The sequence below is a fragment of the Emydura macquarii genome, unplaced genomic scaffold (genome assembly GCF_026122565.2).
Source record: "Emydura macquarii macquarii isolate MOO-44397 ecotype Brisbane River unplaced genomic scaffold, CSIRO-AGI_Emac_v2 contig_767, whole genome shotgun sequence".
NCBI classification, from domain to species: domain Eukaryota; kingdom Metazoa; phylum Chordata; order Testudines; family Chelidae; genus Emydura; species Emydura macquarii.
In genome coordinates, this window is record NW_027130904.1 from 1,823,841 (window position 1) to 1,846,844 (window position 23,004).

The following is a 23,004-nucleotide window of genomic DNA, read 5'->3' on the forward strand; positions in this document are numbered from 1 at the left end:
GTTTTTTAAATGTTTTGAATGGTGAGGAGCCTCTCTTTTTTTTTCCCCCCTCCTCAGTACTTTTTGCTTTTTCCTACTGGGAAAAGTGGGGGTCAGAGTACAGGGGGGTAAGAAAATGAACATGTTGGTTGCACTGTCCTTCCTTATCTCATATCCCCCTTTTTGCACTGGGAATAAAAATTACGTGTGTTTTGTTTGATCAAAATAAAGTTTAAAAAAAACACCACGTGACCATCTTTTGGTTTGACACCTGTTTTCACCAAAAAGATATCGCATGCAACATTTTGACCAGCTTTACAAATAAATCCATCTGTATTTTAATAATACATGGCTTATGTTATTTTTTATTACACTAAGTAGCCTAATGCTGTATGTTGGAAACTTTGTTCCGTATATGAGTCAGGAAGATCTCATTAATAATTTCTTAGCTAAGTTATCTACTGTTGTCTGTTTTTCAACCCTGGAAAGATTTTGAAAATGGAGTAGTTTTAATTAATTGTCAGCTGTGTTGAAGAAGACCTATTTCTGCTTCAGCCAATGATTGTTACCACTAGCTTTTATAAAAGGAGCTGGTTCGATATAAAAAATGGCATGTTAAAGTTCATGGATCTACTGTGTAATATTCTAGGTGCCAACAGCATGGATAGTTCTGTATAAGAAACAAATGTGTTCCTGCTCTTCCAGTCTCTAGACAGGTGCCTTTTAAAATATATAGTTAATCTTATTAAAATGTTAACTGCATCAAATAAAAGTAACCCAATAAATCCGTGCAGCCATATTAAGCAGAAGTTTTAGGTCTCACCCACTAATGCATTTGCTTAAAGTTAAGCATGAACTGAAGTGCTGTGTTGAAGGGGAGTGTCCAAGGCTGCAGCTGGCGCCCTCTTGCAGCTATGTGGTAGTGTTACTGAGTCTGACTCAGTTTCTGCCCTTTGTCCATCACCTATAGTCCTGTGTTTGCTGATTTCTTGTTAAGGACCTGGCCAGCTGGAGGTCATATGAGTCTCAGTGAGCTTTCAAACTCCGGCTGATAGATGTGGGTTAGCGGGGCTCGTGCTAGCACTCCTAAAATAGCTGTATAGATAGCACTTTGAAGGTGCAGCTCAGGCTGGGAGGCTCACTGCCACAGGCTAGGTAGATGTATCCCAATAGGACCCAGTTGAGCAGGCAGACAGTTTTTCCCATTAACCCCTTAGTTACCAAGACAGCATGGGGTCTATGACAGGGAGCTTCTATGCCTTATTTAAAAGGAGCTCACTGCATTTGGAAGGAGAACATGTCGCTGTGTGTCTGTTTAAGGCAACCATAAAGTTCCACCCTAAGACCCTAACTTTGCTAGTAAAATCAGTCAGTAGCACACAATCCATTGTAGTGTCACTAATAGAGCCTTGTCTACACAGTGAGTTTCACCAGTTTAATTCAAGTTCTGTTTTAAAATCAGCTTAGTTAAACTGGTGCTAACCCCTGTGTGCACACTCTTAAATCAATTTAGACCGGTTTTAAATGGATTTAACTTAATTTGTGAAGAAATTGACTAAGATAAATCAACAAAAGACAGGTTTAAATTGATTTAAGAATATCTATGTAGGGATTTTGAACCGCTTTAGGTAAATAGGTTTTTAAACCAAGTTTAGTTAAACTGCAGCAATTTTGCTTGTAAGACAAGGCTCTATTAGTGACTGCTTCACGGTGCCTAAAAATACTTGTCGTTTACTATACGTAGCAATTTCCGCCTTACATGACCTGAAAAGGAGACAGAATGGGTGTGCCTTTTATGTTGCTTCTTTCTGATGTGTATAAAAAGGCAATAAATAAATAAAACTGCTTGTTTTTTTACTTCGAAATGTCAAGAATGTCAAGTCTAATCTGTTTTTTGTTGAAGGATTTTGTTAGAGGTAATGTAATATGAATTGTGAGCTTCTCAGCCCTTAGTAAAGAGAGAAGTGTTGAAACTTTGACAGATTTTTCCTTCTAACATCAGAGTTAGATAAGGGTGATTGGGATTTCGGTTTTATTCAGCAAAAAATTATAATTGCTTCCTCTCTCAAATTTATTTTATTTGCTTGATATTATATCATCCTTCCATTTCTCAAGTTGTCCATAATGTCTTCCAGAAAGAACAAAGTAGAAAAGACCTGAATTTCTAATTTAAAAAAACCCAAAAGCTTTTTGGGGCACAGATGAGGAAAAATTTTTATGCCACCCTTATATGATATAAAGAAGCAAAAAAGGCCACAAAACTCAGTATCTTTTATTTTGCAAGTGACCTTTTAAATGCTTTTGCATATCTAATCTTCACAAGAACCTGGTGAAGTGGGTAGGTAAGTATTCCTGTGTTTTACCAGTGAAGAAACTAGGTCAGGTAATTTGCCCAAAGCAATCGAAGGAGCTTCTGTCAGAGTAGGATTAGAGGAGGCTAGATTTCGTGGTTCCAAACCCTGTGCTCAGATTACTAGGCCATGCTTCACTTGGCTAAATAGTGCTATACTTGGATTTACCTCCCACAAAACAGTACAGGGCATTTTAAAGACACAAGGTTGCAGAAGCAAACATACAAGTAGCATTGTATCACCATCTCTGGCAATCCAGCAGCTTCTGAGAGGGGACTCAATTCCACTAGCATCGTAGAAGAACAAGAAGTTGCACGGAGTCCTAGAACCTTGGTAAGGTACATGGTGTCCTAGGATTACCAGTAAATATTCTGTTTGTTTTTGAAAATCAAGCAGGAATGTTAAACTGATTTTTAGCTCCATGCGTTTGGCACTTGGTTGGAAAATGTAAAGTTCTAATCATGGCAACCCAGAAATATACCAGCCCCTTTTACATGTTTAACCATTCTTGGAGTGGATTATTTTTGAATTTTACTTTCAAACAAAGACTAGCAAGTAATTCTGATTCAACAAAGAAATTATAGATAACAGTCAGCCTTGGGTTTTCTTACCTGTTTTTTCTCTGTACACGGACAAAGGTTTTTATTTGCCTAAGGCAAATGATAAATGTTCCTACCTGTGTGCAGCTTTGAAAACCTTCTTCACAAACTGAAGTAGGACGCATATTTAAAATAAGACCATTTGGCGGGGTAAAATCTTTGTTAAATACAGAAGTAAATCTATTCCATTTTCATAGTGGCTGGGGTAGTGTTTTGGACATGTCTCCAGATCTGCTGGAGTAGATTAAATTCCTAGCCTTCTGCGAAGTCAGAAAACTAGGTTTCAATCAAAGAGCATCAGTCAATATATGACCGTGAACATATTAATAAAATTTGTGATGGTTACCAGCAGTTAGGAGGTGTAATTTTAAAAAGAAGTTTGAAGAAATTTAAAATACTACATCAATGTGTGTGGGCTGCAAATGGAACCAAGAGAGTTACTGGAAATAGCTGCTTAACATAGAAGACAGAGTGGCTAGCAGTGTTCTGTCCCTTCAGGAACAATCTATAAATGAAAAAGCCATCCCATTCATACTAAAAAGAACCTAAACTATGCTGCTTTTCCATTACAGATTGTCACTTCTGGATTTATTTTCTGTACCCATTTTATTTACAGTGTGTTCAATATTTTGTTCAGTTTTTACACAGCCAATGGTAAACATATAGAACTGTGGCTGTTTTCTCTGGGATTCACACAGACAAACACAAGTATCTGAGATCTTAGACACTATCTGAAAATGATAACCTAGTAATGAATAGTTTTGCCTAAAGAGATCTAAATGATTTCCTGTAAGGAACAGTGTCCTATGTGAGGAAGAGAACAAACAAATACATTTAAAATATCAAAACACCAATCTGCAATAGTAATTTGTATCTGTAGGCTGATCTGGAATTTGAAGCTATTTATAATTTCCTACTTAAGTAAAAGACTCTCTTTAGAAATGTGAAATTTGTAAAGGTTGAAGGGGCTTAACATTTAAATTCAGTAGATGAGAACCAAATAACAGGAAAGAGATGTCTGTGATACGTTGATCCAGTCAGAAGCTGGATAGAAGGCTATGGGAATTTCAAACAGGTGAAACCATTAATTTTTCATGGAAATGTTGTAAACTGAATATTTAATTTATTCAGCTAAGGTTTTTTTTTCATTTTGCTGAAATGGATTATTTGTTTCTTACCCAAAAATTATCATCAAGATTAATATTTCTTTTTAATGTAAAAGTAGCTCAAATAGTTTCTGCAGCGTAAGCCACTGAGGTACACACACAAAATAGAGACAGGATTAAAAGCTTACTGTAAGCTTGCTGGGAGTTAGTAGATGTAATGTGGCCACTATTTTTCTTCTTGAATCTTAAGTAACATGTGAGATGTTTGGATAACAGGATAGCAATGCAGTTCCACTATAAATGCAAGTTCTAGCAGTCAATTGCAGGGTTTTTTAATCAATTCTATATTTTGAGGAGCGTGGAGAGGGACACAAGAAATGTCTTTTTCTTTCCTTATTTTCTCCCCTTTGCATTCTGCAAGAGGCTCTTATGTTCTTCTAGCATCTATCCAGGACCTATGTTAAGGAGACTGATGGATTAAGGGCATCTGAGACCAGTACTGAAAGAGACCAGAATTTTGTCTAGTCACTACATTTAGGATCACTCTTTAGTACCACGAGCAGATGAACATAGTTCTTTCTCTTCTCCCCACCATGCACATCCTCTGAGATCAAAGATGCTTTCTTGAGTCAAAGTTAAAGATGCCAGTCCCTGCAGGAGTATAAACACAGGATAAACAATGTGTTTGTGAAGGGGAGGGCAGATGAAGACAAAACTACTGCACCATCTCTCACCTTTCAAATAATTAGGAAGGAATGGAAGAGGCATAAAATACTGGCTGTTTCTGGAAAAGAATTTTTCCCCTGGCATAGGATTGCTTTCTCCTGTTATCTTCCCATGAAGTAAAGCAGTAGAGTAAAATGAGTTAGTCTCTGTCCCACCTCTAGATGCAGGGCATGCAGTTGGGCTTCCAAAGATTCTGTTCATGCCATGGAGACTGAATATCTTTTTTTAATGAGGTTTCTCAAATTTACATTTTCTCTATGCTTTGAGGGATAGAAAAGGGCATGTCAGCTATACATCATGTAGTGGTGATGTTGATTTCAGATTGTTTATAGATTGCTCCAGGGCTGGATATAGTCAGTTCAGGACCTTTGGCTCACTATGACATGGCCAGCTCTCTCCCCATCCCAATCCCTCAGCCCTGCCCATTCACCATGGGCCCCATCTTCACACAGGAGCCCCACTCCCCACTTATAGTGGCAGGGGGATGCATCCTATCCTTCCCAAAGAGAAAATGGTAGCAGCATGGACCTTCTTGTCCCATACCCCCCCAGAAGTGGCATCAGGGATCCCTCCCCCATGATAGCAGCAAGTGCCCTCCCTCAATACTTACCTCAGCAGCCAAAATGTAGCTTGTTGGGTAGCTGAGTGAGTCAGGCCCATTGCACTCATCTGCTGCTATACAGACAGTCCCCTATAGAGGTGGTGTTAGCAGGGTCTGCCAGAACAGTGTGTTTTGGAGTTAATACCCCATTGAAGTACAGTAGTCAGTTCACACCTCTTGGAGCTATTGCTATATTCTCTGCAGACTCAGGTAGTTATCACTGCATTGGTTGTTCACAGTTTCAAGGGTCTCTTCACAACCATGAGGGCTAGAAACTTTTTTTTAACGAAAGCTGAGTTTCTGATTAAATCACTTGCCTCCAGGAGCTAAGGCCTGAGGTGTAGGCCTATAAAGCCTTTGCTTTAGTTCAGTCCTGGATTGCCCCATATGTTCAGTGGCTTGTTACATGATTTGGTTCAGACTTGACAGAGGAATCATGCATGTGTCTGTCTTCTTCACCAGTGCTAAGCCCTCTCACTGAAACAGAATGTATGGCTATAAGAATGGTGGGGACTCCATTCAACTTCATCTTTCCAGATTTAGTGACTCTACCTGTAGAAGGGCTGAAAGACCTGAATAGCAGCAACAGAAAAGTAAGTTGCTTGTTGAATATCTAGTGTGTTCTGCATGCTTTTTACCAGACATTTTCACCAAACTTTTAAAAATTTTACATTCTGAAAGTCTGTCCTTGAAGTTCCTACTCTAACAGAACTCCCATTGACTGAGGTTTGCTTGAAGAAGGACAATAGGGTAGAGACTTCATTTATATTTGATTAATCTGTTCTACTTCTTTCTTTTTATTTTATGTTTGTTTCTCCCCTTAGGAAGGAGAGCTCATGTCCAACATGTAGAAGTTTTTGTGGGCTGGGTTGGGAAAGCCAGCTGCTGTTTCCTCTCTCTCTTTGCCTTGTTTGTGGCAGCTCTCCCCAGCAGAGAACGGGACCATTACAGCTAAGTCCTGGTTTGGGGAGCTCAAAGATCACTGAAACGATGGCAGAGGTGATTATTTTCCTTGGCTACTGTATTCTGACATTTATTGTTGTTGGCTAATTAACTGCTGTTATATTTTTATTTTCCAGATCTCTGGGTTTGAAGAGCTGCTACTCAAACTGCTCCTACCTGATTAGAGCTCTAAGTGGCTACTTCCTTGTGTATGTACTTTGTACTCCTCAGAAACTAACTATTTTTATTTGAAGACCTGTAAGTTGGGGAGTTCTTTCCCCGGCCCCCCTTTCTTTTTCTTTTGTTCAATAAGTTGTTAGCATTGTATGGTTTATTTAATGCTGTTCTGACTGCTCTTGTTTGAACCTTTATTTCAGGAGCCAGCTCTGAACAGAGGAGGGAAGACTTTCATGCTCGATTTCATCATCATTTATGCTACTTTTATGCAGAAACCTCTTTTCTCAACTTTTCCTTTCTTAAATAAATTTTTTACTATATTGAATTTCCAGTACGTGTTGTCTTTTGTTTCCTGTGTGAAAGGTTTTCCTTCAGTTTTTTCAGTCAGAGCCAAGAGCTGCTGAGCAATCTGGTTGTCTTCTTTCGGACCTGCTTGAGTTTTCTTATCACATGTCCAAAGTGTAAAATGCTCAGATCCATAGAAGCCCCACTCCAGTGGTGCTAGCTAGAATATTTGTAAAATGCACGGTCCTCAGCAGCTTCTATCTACTAGTTTCTCAGCCTGTTCTTCTGCTCTGCAAATTTTTGTTCTGTCATCCTTGGATGGAAACTTTCTAGCACAAAGCCATTCCTCTGCCAGTTATCCATACTATTCTCATTATTGGCAGAGTCTACTCTAGGTGCACTCTGAGCATTAGTTCCCGCTTCTCTGCAACACAAAGGAACTTCTTCAACAGTCAGCCATAACTCATGTCCACTTGAGCAGGCCTGTCCAGAATTCTCCACACGGCAGCAAGTGTCATGACCACCATTGTGCTCCTTAATGTCCAGTTCAAATACTGAGACTCTCCTCTCAAGGCTCCTTAAGGTTGAACAAAGGTGAACAATTTCATATCATATATTTATAGAATAATATAACCTAATAATTTAACACATGTATTTCATTACCAGTTCTGCCATAATATTATGTTGTTTTGCATTAACATCACATCATTTTTCTTAATGTAAATAATCGACTGTAGCTGAGACTGTTGTCAGCTAATAAATAGTTAACTTTGTAAGAGGCACCATTCCCCTTCACCATTCCAAACAAAATCTGGCACTGAGTTCTTCTTGTGAACATGCTGTTTTGCTCTCTCTGATTTAGTAGCTTTCAAATTCTGCTATTTTTTTTCTTTTCTAGACTACAGCACATTTTCAAATGCACTGAAGAGGTGCCGGAATCAGAAGAAGGAACACTCTGTTTTCAATCAGAGAACAGAAGAGGCATCTGCTGCTCAGTATTTTCAGGTAATAAGCTTTTTAATGCCAGTTTTGTGGAACCCAGGTAATAGATATTTCCCAGTTTTTCTGACCTTAGTCACCAGGCCAGTTAGAAAGTTAGCCCTGGATTCTGTAACAAAGGGCCAGGCCCTTGTTACTTTTGAGTATAGGGAGTTTGGTAGAAGATGGGCTTTATCTTTTTCTATTATTCCATTCCTCCTTTTCTTTTAGTTTTATGGCTGTCTATCTCAACAACAGAATATGATGCAGGATTTTGTGAGGACGGCCACATATCACAGAGCTATACTACAGAACCACATAGATTTTAAAGACAAGGTAAGCTCAATTGGATCCAAACGTAATTGTGTCCTGCAGAATAACATTGATTGACCTCTCCAATCTGATCTTTTCTAGAACTTGGTGCTGAGTGTACTTATATGTAACACATATGTTTACAAAAATAGGTGTCAAGCATATGGTTGCCTAAGCACTATGGTGATGGGTGTATTATAAGTATCTTAGGATAGATATACTTGAACCAAAACCCTGAATCATCAACTGATTGATTTTCTTACAAGATCCAATAGAAATCTAATATTCAAGGATCTGTAACTGGTAAAGCGGCAGTGGATTGGGGACACTTCTTGCTCTTTGACTCCCTACCAGTGAGAACCCCAATGAGCTTTCGTGCTTTTGATAGTGAGAAGGTAGAAAATGAACAGCAGAACCCAAAGGTGCATATTTGATCAAAATTTCACAGCTAGCCCTTACGTTCTATCCAGAAACCCAAATCTGAACATTCCTGAATTTCTTTGGCCAAAGAAATCAGAAGCCAAACTTGGGACCTTTGGCCCATCTCTAATACATATATATATGTAGGAACATAGGAATTCTCATACTGGCTCAGACCTGTTGCCCATCTAGTCCACTGTACTGTATCTGAGTGTGCCCAGATGCTTCACTAGAAGTGGAAGAAAATTTGCATTCTCCCCCCCCCCCAAAAAAAAGGAAAACCAAAAAAGATTAGGTCTCCTCCTAATTGCTAATAATTAGAAACAGGCTTAAATCATGAAGCATGAGGTTAACTATCCCTTCCAAAATTTAGATCATATCATACTTCTGGATATTCTTGTTATCTATATACATGCTCAATCCCTTTTCAAATCTTGCTAAATTTTGACCCCCTCAAGACAACATCTTGTGGCTATGAGTTCTACAGTTTATTTACCCATTGTGTGAAAAAGTGTTTCCTTTTATCAGTTTTGAATTTTCCACCTTTTAATTAATTGAATGTCATCATGCTGCAAATTGAGTAGAAGTCTTCATTGAGTAATCTACGGGGATGCCCAGCCCCTTTCTTGATTTGATATGGTTAATTTAGAATCTTGTAAGGTGTATGTGAGTAGTTAAATTTTTTCACTCCAAAGTTACTCTTTATTTCAGTGTTGAACTTAATTTGCCACATTTCCCAGTCACATCTGACTTGATTAGGTCCATCTGCAGTTCCTCTCTGTCTTTCTGTTCTTGACTAACCTAAATAACTATGTAGTCTGTAGAATTTGCTTTCTAATTGTTCACCCCTCTTCCAGATCATTAATAAATATATTAGCCAACATAGGACCCAGTATGGAACACTGTTATAACCAAAAATGCAATCTGAAAGCAACAGTTTACCAAACTTCTAAACGTTTTCCATGTCTCTAAATGGCTGATAAAACTGTGCACTGCACTTGTAATGTCTTCCTCCAACCCCAGCTTTCTGTGTGCGCTTATCCTTTTTAAGCTCGTATTAAAAAACAAAGCTCAGACTTTAACTCAGTTGTATCAAAAATTGACACCCTCGCAAAACAAGACTTTTAGTACAATCTAAATTATTAATCAATATTTTTCCCCTTCATAAAACTTAAGTCAAAATAAAGAAAATAGTGAGAATAAAGTTTCTCGTTTTAAGTTACTAATGTTCTAACTGGGATTTTCTTATTTTTATGTTTTTAGTAAAAGGTTGAGATGTATTTTATGATGGCCGTTGGCAGTGGGAATAGGACAGTCGTGTCTTTACACACGCCTCAAACCATACTTAACTGTTTAATTTTGTAACAGTAAAACAAAGGGGGATAAAACATCTTAACCCCTTTTATGCCTGAGACAGCCCTCCTGCTCCCACCCCTTTCTCTCCCCCCACCCCTATTGATTCATTAATACTGTTGAACTAGGAGCATGGGAGGGCTTGCCTAGTTTGCCTGGAACACGAGTACCCGGCCCATAAAAGGATGAATGGTATTAGATTGTTGATCTGCTCTGTCATCAACTGATTTTCTTACCAGAACCGATAGAAATCTGGTATTACAGGGTCTATAACTAGTAGAGCGGAAGTGGATTGGGGACATTCCTTGCCATTTGGCTGCCTACCAGTGAGAACCCCAATGAGTGTTCTTGCTTTTTATAGTGAGAAGGTAGAAAATGAACAGCAGAATCCAAATGTGCACATTTCTTTTTACACTGAATTAAGAAGAAGGAGGTGTGTAGGCTGTTTATATTTTGAGCCTGCTGGTCCCTTTAGCTGTTGTGCAGTGGTACAATTGCTTGCATTCTTTCCTGTTGTAATTATTTTTCCAACTGTTGGAGCTGCCTTGGTCTCTCTTCAGCATACCTCGCAGTAAAACTGTTACTAACTTGATGCTGCCGGCCACCCTCTGAGAGAATGATTTCCATATTCCCTGTCCTGTGAAATAAAAAGTTTCAGAATAAATGTAGTAAAAAATTGGTTTGGATATTTTGTGAGAAAACTCTTTCCCATGAGAACCTGAGAATTTCAGTGCTACTTAGGTTTGGGCTAGCCAGGGCAGAAACACTGCACCAGTGTTTACTGTTAAAACTAGAAAACGTAGAGGCATATGAAAGACTGAAATATATAAAAAGGGTGATGAGGGGATGAGGATAAAAAAGCACATTAATTTTCAGATCTTCAAAAAGAGGTTTTGATTCAGTGGTTATTTGTTTCCTGGCCAGTTTGGCCATCCAGTTGATTTTCAGATTCCTGTCACTTTGCTCCTTTGTTGTAAGGAAGTCAAATTACCTGGAGTGAAATGCATTTATGGTGGAGAAACAACCACCTTCGGATTCCAATATTTTTTGGAAAAATTATGCTCGTGAAGAAATAAAGCAATTGGTCTGAGTGGTGGTGGTACAAAACTGATTCTGGACCTCTTGATGATGTTCTTGGTGGTATTTACAATACACATTCTATTTGTAATAGAGTAACAAATGAGCTACTTCAGAACCAACTGTGGGCAGCGCTTATACTAGCCATTTGTGTTTTAAAGAAAGCCTAAAGTATATGGAAACGATTTTTTAAAAATAATGAATCCTAGATAATAAAGTTGGAAAAGATTGGGTCGTCCTCTGTGCTACTTAAAATTGTCCTCTGTAATAATAATTGTCCTCTGTAATAATCTTGAAAGTGTTGTCTCTACAGTACTTTCACTAATGTTGCCTCAGACTTTTTAACCTTACATTTTTCTATTCTTTTCTGGTCTACATCACTATTAGGTATTAAGAAATTATTTCTATGTGCCTAGGTCGCTTTTGAAAATTTTACCCTAGATTTGAAGTGCCACTAACATGGTGCCTTGGATTTAAAGGTGTCTTGTTGTGGTATAGCTAGAAGTAATAATCTAAAACTAAAATATCTTTTTATAGAGATGGTAAATGTAAAGTTAGAAATAATTTCTGAAATCTCTTTTGAAAATGGGACTTAGACTTCTAAGTCACTTTGGCACTTTTGAAAATTTTACCCATAAGTCTATTTAAAAAAAAATTACTTGAGTACTTCATGTACTACACCTTCCGTAAGTCTCCCCAGCCAACATTTGTGACTTCTAAAGTCACATTTTTCTTGTATTTTAAAAAGTCCCCTTTCCACCCTTCTTTGCTGTAAGAAAGACTCGCACAAACAAAAGGGAATTGACCTGATTCTACAGAGAAACAGTGCTCTCAAAGACACACAGTAAACAGAGATTGAAATTAGTTTTCTCTTTCTAATCATAGAAGATTAGGGTTGGGAAGGTACCTCAGAAGGACATCTAGTCCAATCCCCTGCTGAAAACAGGACCATCCCCAACTAAATCATCCCACCCAGGGCTTTGTCAAGCTGGGCCTTAAAAACCTCTAAAGATGGAGATTCCACCACCTTCCGAAGTAACCCATTCCAGTGCTTTACCACCTTCCTAGTGAAAACGTTTTTCCTAATATCCGACCTAGACCTCCCCCACTGCAACTTGAGACCATTGCTCCTTGTTCCGTCATCTGCCACCACTGAGAACAATCTAGTTCCATCTTCCCTGGAACCCCCCTTTCAGGTAGTTAAAGGCTGCTATCAAATCCCTCCTCACTCTTCTTTTCTGCAGACTAAATAAGCCCAGTTTCCATAATCTCTCCTCATAAATCATGTGCTCCTGCCCCCTAATCATTCTTGTTGCCCTCCACTGGACTCTCTCCAACTTCTCCACATCCTTTCTGTAGTGGGGCAGGGCCCAAAACTGGACACAGTACTCCAAATGTGGCCTCACCAGTACCGAATAAAGGGGAATAATCACTTCCCGCGATCTGCTGGCAATGCTTCTACTAATGCAACCCAATATGCCGTTAGTCTTCTTGGCAATAAAGGCACACTTTTGATTCATGTCCAGCTTCTTGTCCACTGTAACCCCCAGATGCTTTTCTGCAGAACTACTGCCTAGCCCGTTGGTCCCCAGTCTGTAGCTGTGCATGGGATTTTTCCGTCCTAAGTGCAGGACTCTGCACTTGAACCTCGTCAGATTTCTTTTGGCCCAGTCCTCCAATTTGTCTAGGTCACTCTGTATCCTATCCCTACCCTGATCTTTCAGTCAAATAATGATTAGGTGTTACAAGTAACAATAATAGGGTAGAAATATTTAGACTATATTGTGGTTGATTTTTTAAATTGATGGTGGCCCGTTCAGGAATAGGACCTTTATTCTAGAGCTTTGCTACCCAACCGAAACCCAATGGGTTCAGACTATGAGTGGACCTCCTTGAGACAGCTCTCCCCCTGCTGCTGGTGGGGCCGGGGTGGCAGTGGTTGCGTGCCCCACTCCTGCCGGCTGTCTTAGTGCCTCTCATTCCACAGTACCCACAGCACAGCAGAGGGCAGTGAATGGCATGAATAGGGCATGCAGCCACTGCTGTGCTGACCTCACAGGCAGGAGGAGGAGAGCTGACTCCACAGGCATGAGGCTGTGGCAGCACTAACTCAGGTTTGGTGGGAAGGGTAGGGGTCGGTTGGGTCCTTGCTAGGCCTAAAAATTAGGCCTGAGCAGATCTCTATTCTTCAAATGCTTAGGCATGTGTGTTTCTTTCCACATGTGAATAGTTCCACTAAATTCACATGTGCAAAATTACTCACCTGTGTGTTTGCAGGATCATGACCTCACTCTAATTAGATGGGCACGGCACAGATCCTCCTTGAAACTTAGATTTTTCACAATTACTTAAGTAGCCTCTCATCTACTTCAGACTAGTTCCTGAAACACCCACAAATTACTACTTTTTGGGGCCTTTGAGCTGGACCCTGTCCTTATTTATTTACTTATACATAGATACAAATACATGAGTGCAAATACATTTACAGAATAAACTCACTAACAGCCAGTCCTAAAACTAGACACTTATATTGATAATATTTGACTTCTTATGGTGGGGGGGAAGCTAATTCCATGTACTGAAATTTCACAGTGCATTGTCTTGGTGACCACAGTGGATATGTCTACACAGCAGCTAGACACCTGCTTGGAGCCCGGGTTGTAGGGCCCTGTGAGGTGGAAGTGTCCCCAAGCCTGCAAGTCTACACTGCAGTCAGACAGTCCCTCAAGCCCCATGAGCCTCAGTCAGCTGGCCTAAGCTAGTCACAGATTTTTCTTTGCAGTGTAGACGTACTCTCTGAGGGCTGGGTTCTGATGCCCTTACAGTTGATAGTACCTGTCATGACATTGCTGGCCCCTTAAGGGGAGTCTGGGCCCATGCTACCTGTGAAGAGCTAATTTAATTAGCCCATCTAGATAGTTAACGGGATAATGAGCACTTGGACCAGATAAAAGACTATTAGGATTTACTTACAGGAGCTGCTCACAGAGGCTATGGCTACACTGACGGCGGCAAAGTCGCCGCTGTCAGATGGATTTCTCTGGACCGACTGAGCGGTCTGCCAACAAATCCTTCTGTCGGCCCTGTGATTAAACAGAAAATTGTGCTTGATTGTCATTGGTTCCCTCCCTCTACATTTTCTTTATTTCCTTTTACCCAATATTTGCTATCACTTGCTGTTTTGAAAAGTTAGCTCCTCTGGGCATGGGAGTGTGGTCTAATCCCTGCCAAAGCACAAAAACAAAACTGGCTCTGTGACAGCCTGTTGTCTGTGAAATAAAAAATGAGCTTAATAAGATCTTGCACTAGGAAAAGAAAATAAGATTAGAGGCAATGTTTTGGCTCCAAGGTCTAATTTGAAGCTATGTAAAATAACAGAAACAATGTTAGTTGCCTCAGTATTCACTGTATCTGTGTAACAGAGATTCAGACTGGCTACAGTAAGCACAGTGTGTTGGACTGCTTTCATTAGTACATAGCCAAGGTTTCATATGGAGTACGTTTTTTAAAAGTGAAGCCTGCTTTCAGCCCTGACAGGTTTTCTTGCCAACACTACTTTTCTTTCCTTTTATGTATACACAAAAAAAATCTCTGTATTTTTCAAGACTGGAATACAAAATGCATTATTGGGAAGTTTGAGCTTGTTGGTAGATTGAGCTGCAGCACTTACTAAAGAAAGGCCAATGAGGCAGTTTTTGGAGCCAGATTGATTTAAGGTAGGGCTCAGTTTTGAGGTTAAGTCAGGGACGTGGGGTCTGGTTTCTGAGTAGATAGCACTGAAGTCTTATGAGGCTTTGTTCCCAAATGGCAAAAATCATGAAGTTAAGTGTTGTGAGATTTCCATTGTCTCATGAGAATCTCATGAGAATTTCAGCCAGATTTGAATTGCAAAATAAGGTTCCTTCTTGTTTTGGATCCAACCCAGAAACAAAATTGTAGGGAGCAGATTCAAATCTGGAGATTCACTTTTGAAATACTTATCTTTCACTCACACTCACACTCTCTCTCACTGGTTAGGCTACTCATCTTAATCATTCTGCCAGTAATTACCAATATCTATCTATGCACTTATGAATCTCTTTAACCATGATATCTTGAGTGACTTGTAATTTCATTGCTACACTGTTTATACAGCTTAGGACACAGGGACTTGCACGGGCTTGCTGAGGGTGATGATAAAGCTGGCAGCAAAATGCAGGGTGTTTAGCGCAACATGAAAAAACCCACGCTGCATACTTTACTCACATGAGTCCCACTGAAGGACTCCACAGGGTTGCTTATGTGAATAAAGTTACACACCTGCATACATGTTTTCATTTAAAAACAAAAAAACCCAAATTCAATCCTGCAGTGATACTATTTGCTTAAAGTTAAATATGTGCTTAAGTTTTTTCGGAAACAGGGCCTTCATTTGAAAACTACACCCAACTACTTATGGACCTAGTAGTGTGCAAAAGTATTGCACACAATACATACATACATATGTCTGTGTGTGTGTGTGCATGTGTGTGAATGTGTATCTAATCTATCTAAATCTTACTTAGAACAGTACTGTAACCTGTACCTGTATTCTTATGTCTCTATAATAATAAGGCAAAGCTCAAACATCTGTGTTTTATACACATGAAATATATGTGTGTGAATAACTGTCAAACACAAACAGATCAGAATAAAATGTATAGTGAAGCAGAGTACAGGAAAACAGTGTATTTCAATGTTTTTTTAAAATTTTCTGTCATTATGAGTGTTTAAACTTCACTTTTTTTAAAACAAAGGGAGAATCTCAAATCTCACTTGTGCTTCTTTGACATGTCTCAAACTGTGGCCAGGACAATTTTTCAGTAACTCTTTCATGTCTTAGGTTATTTGAATCTCTCATAAACTCTCAATAATTTGTTTTATTACCAACTCAGAGAAGAAAGCAAATATGAAGATGTCAAATCTCAGGAATAGAAACCCACTAGCAGGTCTCAGTAATATATACCCAAGGCTCAGACCCAGAGGTGAAGTGTAACATTATGGTAGATGGTAGTGACATCCTCATCCTCTGAGGAGTTGGAAACTAGAACTGGAGTTTTGGTTTCTTTTTAAATATAAGCACCCAAAATAAAATCTGTGATTGTTTGGCTTTTTAACATTTTTTTCCTCCCAGTTTAAATATTTCATGCTTGGTCCTCTGGTACTTACATACTCAAGAATGTAATGACTTTGAAAATAATCCACGTCAGCACTCTGAATATGTTAATTTGTGGCACATTGAGGATAACATTATAATAGATGAGATGTACATGATATTGGCAGGGTAATGTGTAACTGGTCATTTGCACTTTTCATTTTTTTTTAAGCAAAAATGAAAAATGTTTGAAAGTGCATTTGTTTGTCTTGAGGTAAAAATGACATTATTTTATGGTTGACACATATCCTGCTGGTTGCTGGGGAAAAATGAGGCTCATGTCTTATAGCTGTTTAGAATTGAAGAGAAATACATTGTAGGAAGGGGGTCTAATGGTATAATATAAATCTCAACAGGCAGAACTGATGCCTGGTAGTTCATCTTATCCCAGAAGATGTCATGATTACCCTATTGACCTGTCAGGAAATGGGGCTCCTTTAATAAGGCAAGACACTAAGGACCCCAAGGAAATCATTGTTTACATGCCTTTTTTTCATTGTATCCATTTGGATATTTATATTTAAAATATTTTAGTCATTTAAAATAAGCTTTCCCTCTTTCTGTTTGATGCTAAAACCCACCCTTTTATGTGCATCTGGAAAAAACACTCATTTTTTTAATCTCTGTTTTGATTCTAATGTAAAAAAATTTTTGTTACATCTCTGATTAGAAGCTTTTCCTGATTAATGGACTTCATAGTACAATCTATAAAGGCTTGGCAGCAATCATATACTTGTATATACTCCCAGTGTGCAATGATAAAAACCATGAAGCTTAAATAAGGCTGCAGGGAAGTGACTTCTAAACTCTTTTTGTTTTCAAGGTGGTCCTAGACGTTGGCTGTGGATCAGGAATCCTTTCATTTTTTGCAGTGCAAGCTGGAGCTAGAAAGGTCTATGCAGTTGAAGCCAGTTCAGTGGCAAAATATGCTGAGGTAAGTATGTTTTGTTCAACCAGGAGTTAAACTTGTCTATAGGTAACTGTAGTGTACCTCAAAGGCAGATATCTAGGACCTTATCCCACAAATGGCAATGCTGCAGATTTCTGTTTATAACTTGACTAAGGAGGTGTGCTGTTCATGTTTATAATATTAAAATATCTTTAAAGGTATTCTAGTTGTTACAATACAATAAATACTGATAGTAATATAATGAATCATTTGCCTTCCTTTTAATAAGAAGTCACAAATGCCCATAAAATAACAATGATTCAATCTTTCTCCCCCACAGAAAAGATTTTGTCTTTCCTTTATTTTTGATGTTTCTGTGCAACTATCTTTTTTTTTATTTTTTTTTATTTTTAACAAAATTCCTTTTTGAGTTGGGTGCTCTGACTGGTGATTTAGTTTCCAATCCCTTAGTGTGGTTAGTTAGCTCTTTCCCTGTTCTTGTGAAATAATCACAAACTTTATTGAGTTATAAAATGCATCCTGTTTAAGTGGAGAGAGAGAAATAGCTGCTAAAGTAATTGATTACTAGATAATGTAATTTTTTACATTTCTTTATTATCCAGATATCTTATTTTTCTTTCAATGAGTTGTAATACTAATTGAAAGATATTAGATGGACAGTACCCGGAACTTGCAATCTTTTAAGAATAGACAACGCAATTAAGGAACTGCAGTGGAAGTTTTTCAGTGCTGCCCTAACAAAGTGACCTTTTCTTGCTCTGCTCGAGTTGAGATGATAGCTCATTCTGCAGGACCAATTCAGTCCTTGGGCTCTCTGCCAATTGTCAATTGTAATAATCGTTTTTTGTGTCAAGGATACCTGTCAACTGGGAATTAAAGCTTGTTTGTGTTATAAAGGAGGAACATCTGCAGTATTAGACATTTACTTTTTTCCAAACATACATGGCTACAAACCTGTAGGTTTTTAACATTTTCCTTTTGGCTGTGATACAGGGCTCCAAAGCATCTCCTCATTCACTGTTTTATAAACTTGTATCAGTGAATGAGTGTTTTACAGAAATGTTCTGGATTTGACAAAGGTATATGAGTAAATGATGTGGTATATGTAGAACTGAGCTAGGCACTGCATACCATCACCTTCATATTTCCAGTTTATTTATGCTGTGGTTAAAATTGCTTGAACCAAAAACAAGTAGCCTCTATTCATTTGCTTACACATAAACAAGATAGTGGCTATATTTTGTAGATATTAAATATCAAAAAAGCTTGAGTGTAATCACTTAAAATGACTGTGGAAAGGCATGCACAGCAGGCAAACTTTTTTTCTGAAAAATCCTCTCTGTTTTTAAATTTAGGTTATGGAAAAACTGTCACTGTGTTTTAGTGTTGCTAATTAAAGGGAGAACTGCTTGTGGTATTTCTCATTTGTCAGAGCCATCAAAAGGCATCTGAAAAGTTATACATACCCAAAAAAAATATGTAGGGCCAACTTCTGAATTCACTGGGGCTGCATGGACAAGTTTAGTGGAGCTAAAGTTTCATGATAAACTGATGCTTCTGTGTTCCCTGCCACTAAGCTATCCTATCTGCTTCCTGGTGGTGATGATGATAATTTGAGAGGACACTGGAAACGTCTTAGTTTTTCCCTCAAAATGGCAGTCTGACCCTGCTTTCCAGGAAAGAATTAATAAGAGAGTGCTGTTGTGAGTTCTTGTTACTAAGACTTCCTCACTTTTATAAGATATATGGCAAGAAGTTGACTAATACACCATGAAGTATTGATGTGGACACAGCTGCAAAACGAAGACAGACACCTTCATGGAATTAAGCGGCAGGCCGCAACTTTTATTAAACTTTAACATGGGAGGGGCACTACTCACCCATCACCCACACGCCTGTATACCAGGCATTTAATTTGTTCAGTGCAGGAGTTACAGGGCTCCTTACTTATATAACCCATTAACTGGCATGAGGGTTACAGGCTTCTTACCATATAATCCATAACATGGGGTGACTCTCCTCAGCCTGTCCCCCAGGACTCAGCTCTCTCTGACTCTGAGCACCCTCCCCACTGTGAGAGGACAGAGGGTGAAGCAGGGTGGGGATCTCAGCCCATGAGGACACAATGTCTGACCTCAGCCCGCGAAGGCCACAAGGGCTCACCCTATCACAATGAGCCCAAAGCCCATCACCAAAATCCCAAGTCTGTTACCTCTGGGAACTGTTCATTTTATTCTCTTAACCACACTGGAAACCAGCCAGAGGGGGGCACCAACAACTAGCTTGGCCGCTCCCCACCCAACCATGCTGCCGGGTATCACCCCACCTGTCCAATTCAGGTCTGCACATCCTGTAGCCATATGTCAGAGCCTTCATCTGACAGAGGTACGCCAACATCCCCCAAAACTTCCAGCCGATTGTCATGGTCATCCCTGTGCTGTATCACTGAACCCCCTTCCTCCAGGAATATCGTGGTGACCCCCTTATTTACTTTCTTGCTAGCCTTGCCCACATGGACTTGGTCTGCTCCCAGCCCTTGCCTGTCAGTGAGTGCAGAAGTGGCATGAGCTGATCCCACTGCATGCCTCTTCTGGACGTGAACAACTTCGACGCTGCAGGCCAGCTGAGATCCAGCTACCATCCTGGCTGCTCTCTCGTGGGCCCAATGCACTACAGAGTGCCCACAAATCCAGATACCGCATACAGTCTGTGTAGCTTCTGAAACAAACAAGTGCATTGGGTTACTTACGGTTTGCTGTTCCCTGCCATCTTTTGCTTGGTGCAGATGTAAGTCCTGTAACACCTTGATTTCCAGCACCCTCTTGCCTGCACCTGCTGTGGGTTGAAACCCCCTATAGCTGCTGATGTTGCTGCCCCAATCCTGAAAGAATGAGTACCAATTTTTTGGGGGGGAGGGCTGTCAAGACCACAACAGCACAAGGTTTTTCTCAATACTGCACTGAATTGGTACCTTGTCAGGCAGCTGCCATTATCATGAATGAACAGCAGTCCTGGTTGGAGGCCCTGGGTTTTTAGCAAAGTTCTTATTGCCTTTACAGGGCACAAGCGCCCATCTGCACATTCCTTCAACACTGCATAAGCCCCCTTTTCCTTCTGGTCTGTTTTTGAATACCTTACATGCAGGGACACTTCTTCTGCAGCTAGTTCCATGTCTGTTACATTTAATGCATGCTGGAACCTGTCTGCATCTGCCATAGGCACCAGTTCACTCACTCTAAAAGCACCAAAGAAGGCAACAACAAATGCCACCTTCAAATAAAAGGTTGTATCTTGCCATCTGTTTCTGATTTCCAAAGTATATGCTGTAGAATGTGAAATTAACAAGTTAAGTTCACTGAAGCATTTCTAGGACAAATAACAGAAATATCCAGAGACCTGATAATAATGGGGGATTTTATCCAGATATCTGTTGGAAAAATAATACAGAAAAACACAAAATGTCCAATAAATTATTAGAATGCATTGGGGACAACTTCTTGTTTCAAATGGTTGAGCAAATAATCAGAGGGGCAACCATTTTATACATGATTCTGACTGACTGGGAGGAATTGGTTGTGAATCTCAAGGTGAAGGCAACTTGGGTTAAAGTGATCCTGAAATGATAGGCTTCCTGATTCTAAGGAATGGAAGGAGTGAGAACAGCAGAATATGGACAATGGACTTCTAAAAAGCAAGCTTTAATTAGCTCTCTGAGCTAGAAGATAAGCTCTCTTGGGAAAAAAAATCTAAGGGGGAGAAAGAAGTTCAGAAGAACTGGCAGTTTCTCTGAGACAATATTAAAGGCACAATAACGAACAATCCTGATGCAAAGGAATGATAAGAAGAATAGTAAGAGGCCAATATGTTTTACCTCAGGAGCTCTTTGATTACCTGAAAATCAAAAAGGAATCCTACAAGTGGAAACATGGACAGATTGCTTAGAATGAATACAAAAGAAAAGCACAAGCATATAGGGACACAATCAAAGAGACTAAGGCACAAAATGAGTTGCACCTAGCAAGGGACATAAAAGACAAGAAGACGACGTTCTTTAAATGCATTTAGAGCAAGAGAAAGATGAAGGAAAGTGTGGGTCCCACTAGTTAGGTGGGAAGGAAAGTTAATAACAGATGGCTCCAAGAAGACTGAGGTCTTTGTCTGTTTTGCTTCAGTCTACACTAAAAAGGTTAATTGTGACCGGATGCTTAACACAGCATCAACAACAAGGGGGAAGGAATACAAGCCAGAACAGGGAGAGAACAGGTTAAATAATATTTAGATAAGTTAGATGTATTTAAATGATTAGGGCCTGGTGAAATTCACCCTAAGAAAATAGCTGAAGCAGTCTTGGAACTATTAATGATTATCTGCGAGAACTTGTCAGTCTAACTTCACTACCTGGAAAGATACTGGAACAAATTATTTAACAATCAGTTTGTAAGCACCAAGAGGATGATAGGGTAATAAGTCATAGCCAATGTAGACTTGTCAAGAACAAGTCATGCCAAACAAACTAATTTCCTTCTTTGACAGGGTTACTGGCCTAGTGGCTTGATTATAATGGTTTTTATAGAAGTAGTTGTGTAAAACCAAATTGAACAATGTACAATGACAAGCAGATGCTCAAAGCTATAAACAATAAGATATGGTTGAAGTTCAAGATGAATGCCATGTACTGCCTACAGATGTGCGATGGTTACATAGGATTTCTAAATAGGGTAATTTGGGGGAGGGAGTTATAATGGGTGCTGCTGGTTATAGGAGATCTGCTGGTTGTAGCTCAATTATTCAGTTGTTTCGCATATTTCCTTTTGCTAAATTCTAAGAATAGTATTTCACTCTCTACTGTGCAGTACTCCTGTGACATTTTCAGTGTTTGGTAATTTAATTTGCTGGCATTTACCCTGTGGCTTCACTAAACTGTGCAGAAAAGATAAAGGAACAGATTCTGCAGTCCATCCCACAGGTGTACATCTGGCATAACTCCAGAGAAGCCAATAGAGTTACTTTGGATTTAAATTAGTGTAAGTGAGAGAATTGGCCTAAAGATTGCAGCAAGAATTAAAAAATGATATCAGATGTGACTCCCTATTAAAGTCCAAAGAATGTAATCTGCTCTTTTTCCTCCCATGCTTAAAATAATGAGATTCAAAGGACTCTGATTATAGTTGTCATCCTGTGCTGTTCCTTCCTGTTAATATTGCCTGCAAACTGGAAAATTCATTCATGCACTATCATTAACGAACTATAAAAGAGGGGAGGGTCCATGCCAACCAGCACTGATTCATCTATTAGTAGCCATTTTCCTGCTTCAGAAGTTCCTGTACGGTGTATAGAAACCCTGGGTGCCAGCTCTTTAGCTGGCTTTCAATCCAGTGTGCCAATTTTTCTCCTGTTCCATGACTCCACACCTTGGATATGCAACTGCTGACAGCTGGATCCTGCACCACACAGTCACTCCACCTGCCACAGGGAAAAAAGATTGAAACAGCCTTTGCCCAACAAAAGGAACAATTTAGTGCATGAGGCGGGAGGAGTATAGCTAATACTCCCTGATGGTGTATGAATGAGCCACAAAATGAATGCATAATCTCAGTCTTCTAACTTCATTATAATAAAACCATTAGGCAAAAACGGGAAACAAGACTGGGGGTGGGTACCTGCCATTAATATTAGATTTGTCTAAACATAAAATGTTATTCTAAGCAGCTCACATAAGACCTCAGGGAAAAAACAGCATTACTGGGCTGAAATTTTTTATGTAAAGCACTTGAATAAACTGGAAGAAAGGGTTATTATGCATGAGTTTAAAATTACTAAACTGCAGAGGTTAGTGATAGAATCACTAGAAATAAAAAATTAGTCCTTGTGGAATCCAAGTGTGTTTGCCATGCGGTACCAGTAAAGGAAAGCCCTTCTGGGAGCCACATAGTGACAGATCTTATGAGAGAATCAAGAGGAGAAGGTTTGTGTAGAATGAATTATTCTTAAAGCTGCCGTTTAACTGCATCTGTT

General features: G+C 39.3%; 1 protein-coding gene across 1 annotated transcript in view; it reads left to right on the top strand.

Moving 5' to 3' along the window:
- Positions 1 to 18,392, top strand: part of LOC137149557 (histone-arginine methyltransferase CARM1-like) — a 69,900-nt gene extending 51,508 nt beyond the window's left edge. Inside the window, exons 4-7 of the mRNA XM_067543063.1 lie at positions 7,665 to 7,771; positions 7,976 to 8,080; positions 16,903 to 17,013; positions 17,592 to 18,392. Coding sequence (XP_067399164.1) covers positions 7,665 to 7,771; positions 7,976 to 8,080; positions 16,903 to 17,013; positions 17,592 to 17,621 — 353 coding nt within the window. The 3' untranslated portion in view covers positions 17,622 to 18,392. The remainder of the gene's footprint in view (positions 1 to 7,664; positions 7,772 to 7,975; positions 8,081 to 16,902; positions 17,014 to 17,591) is intronic.
- The last annotated feature ends 4,612 nt before the right edge of the window (positions 18,393 to 23,004 follow it).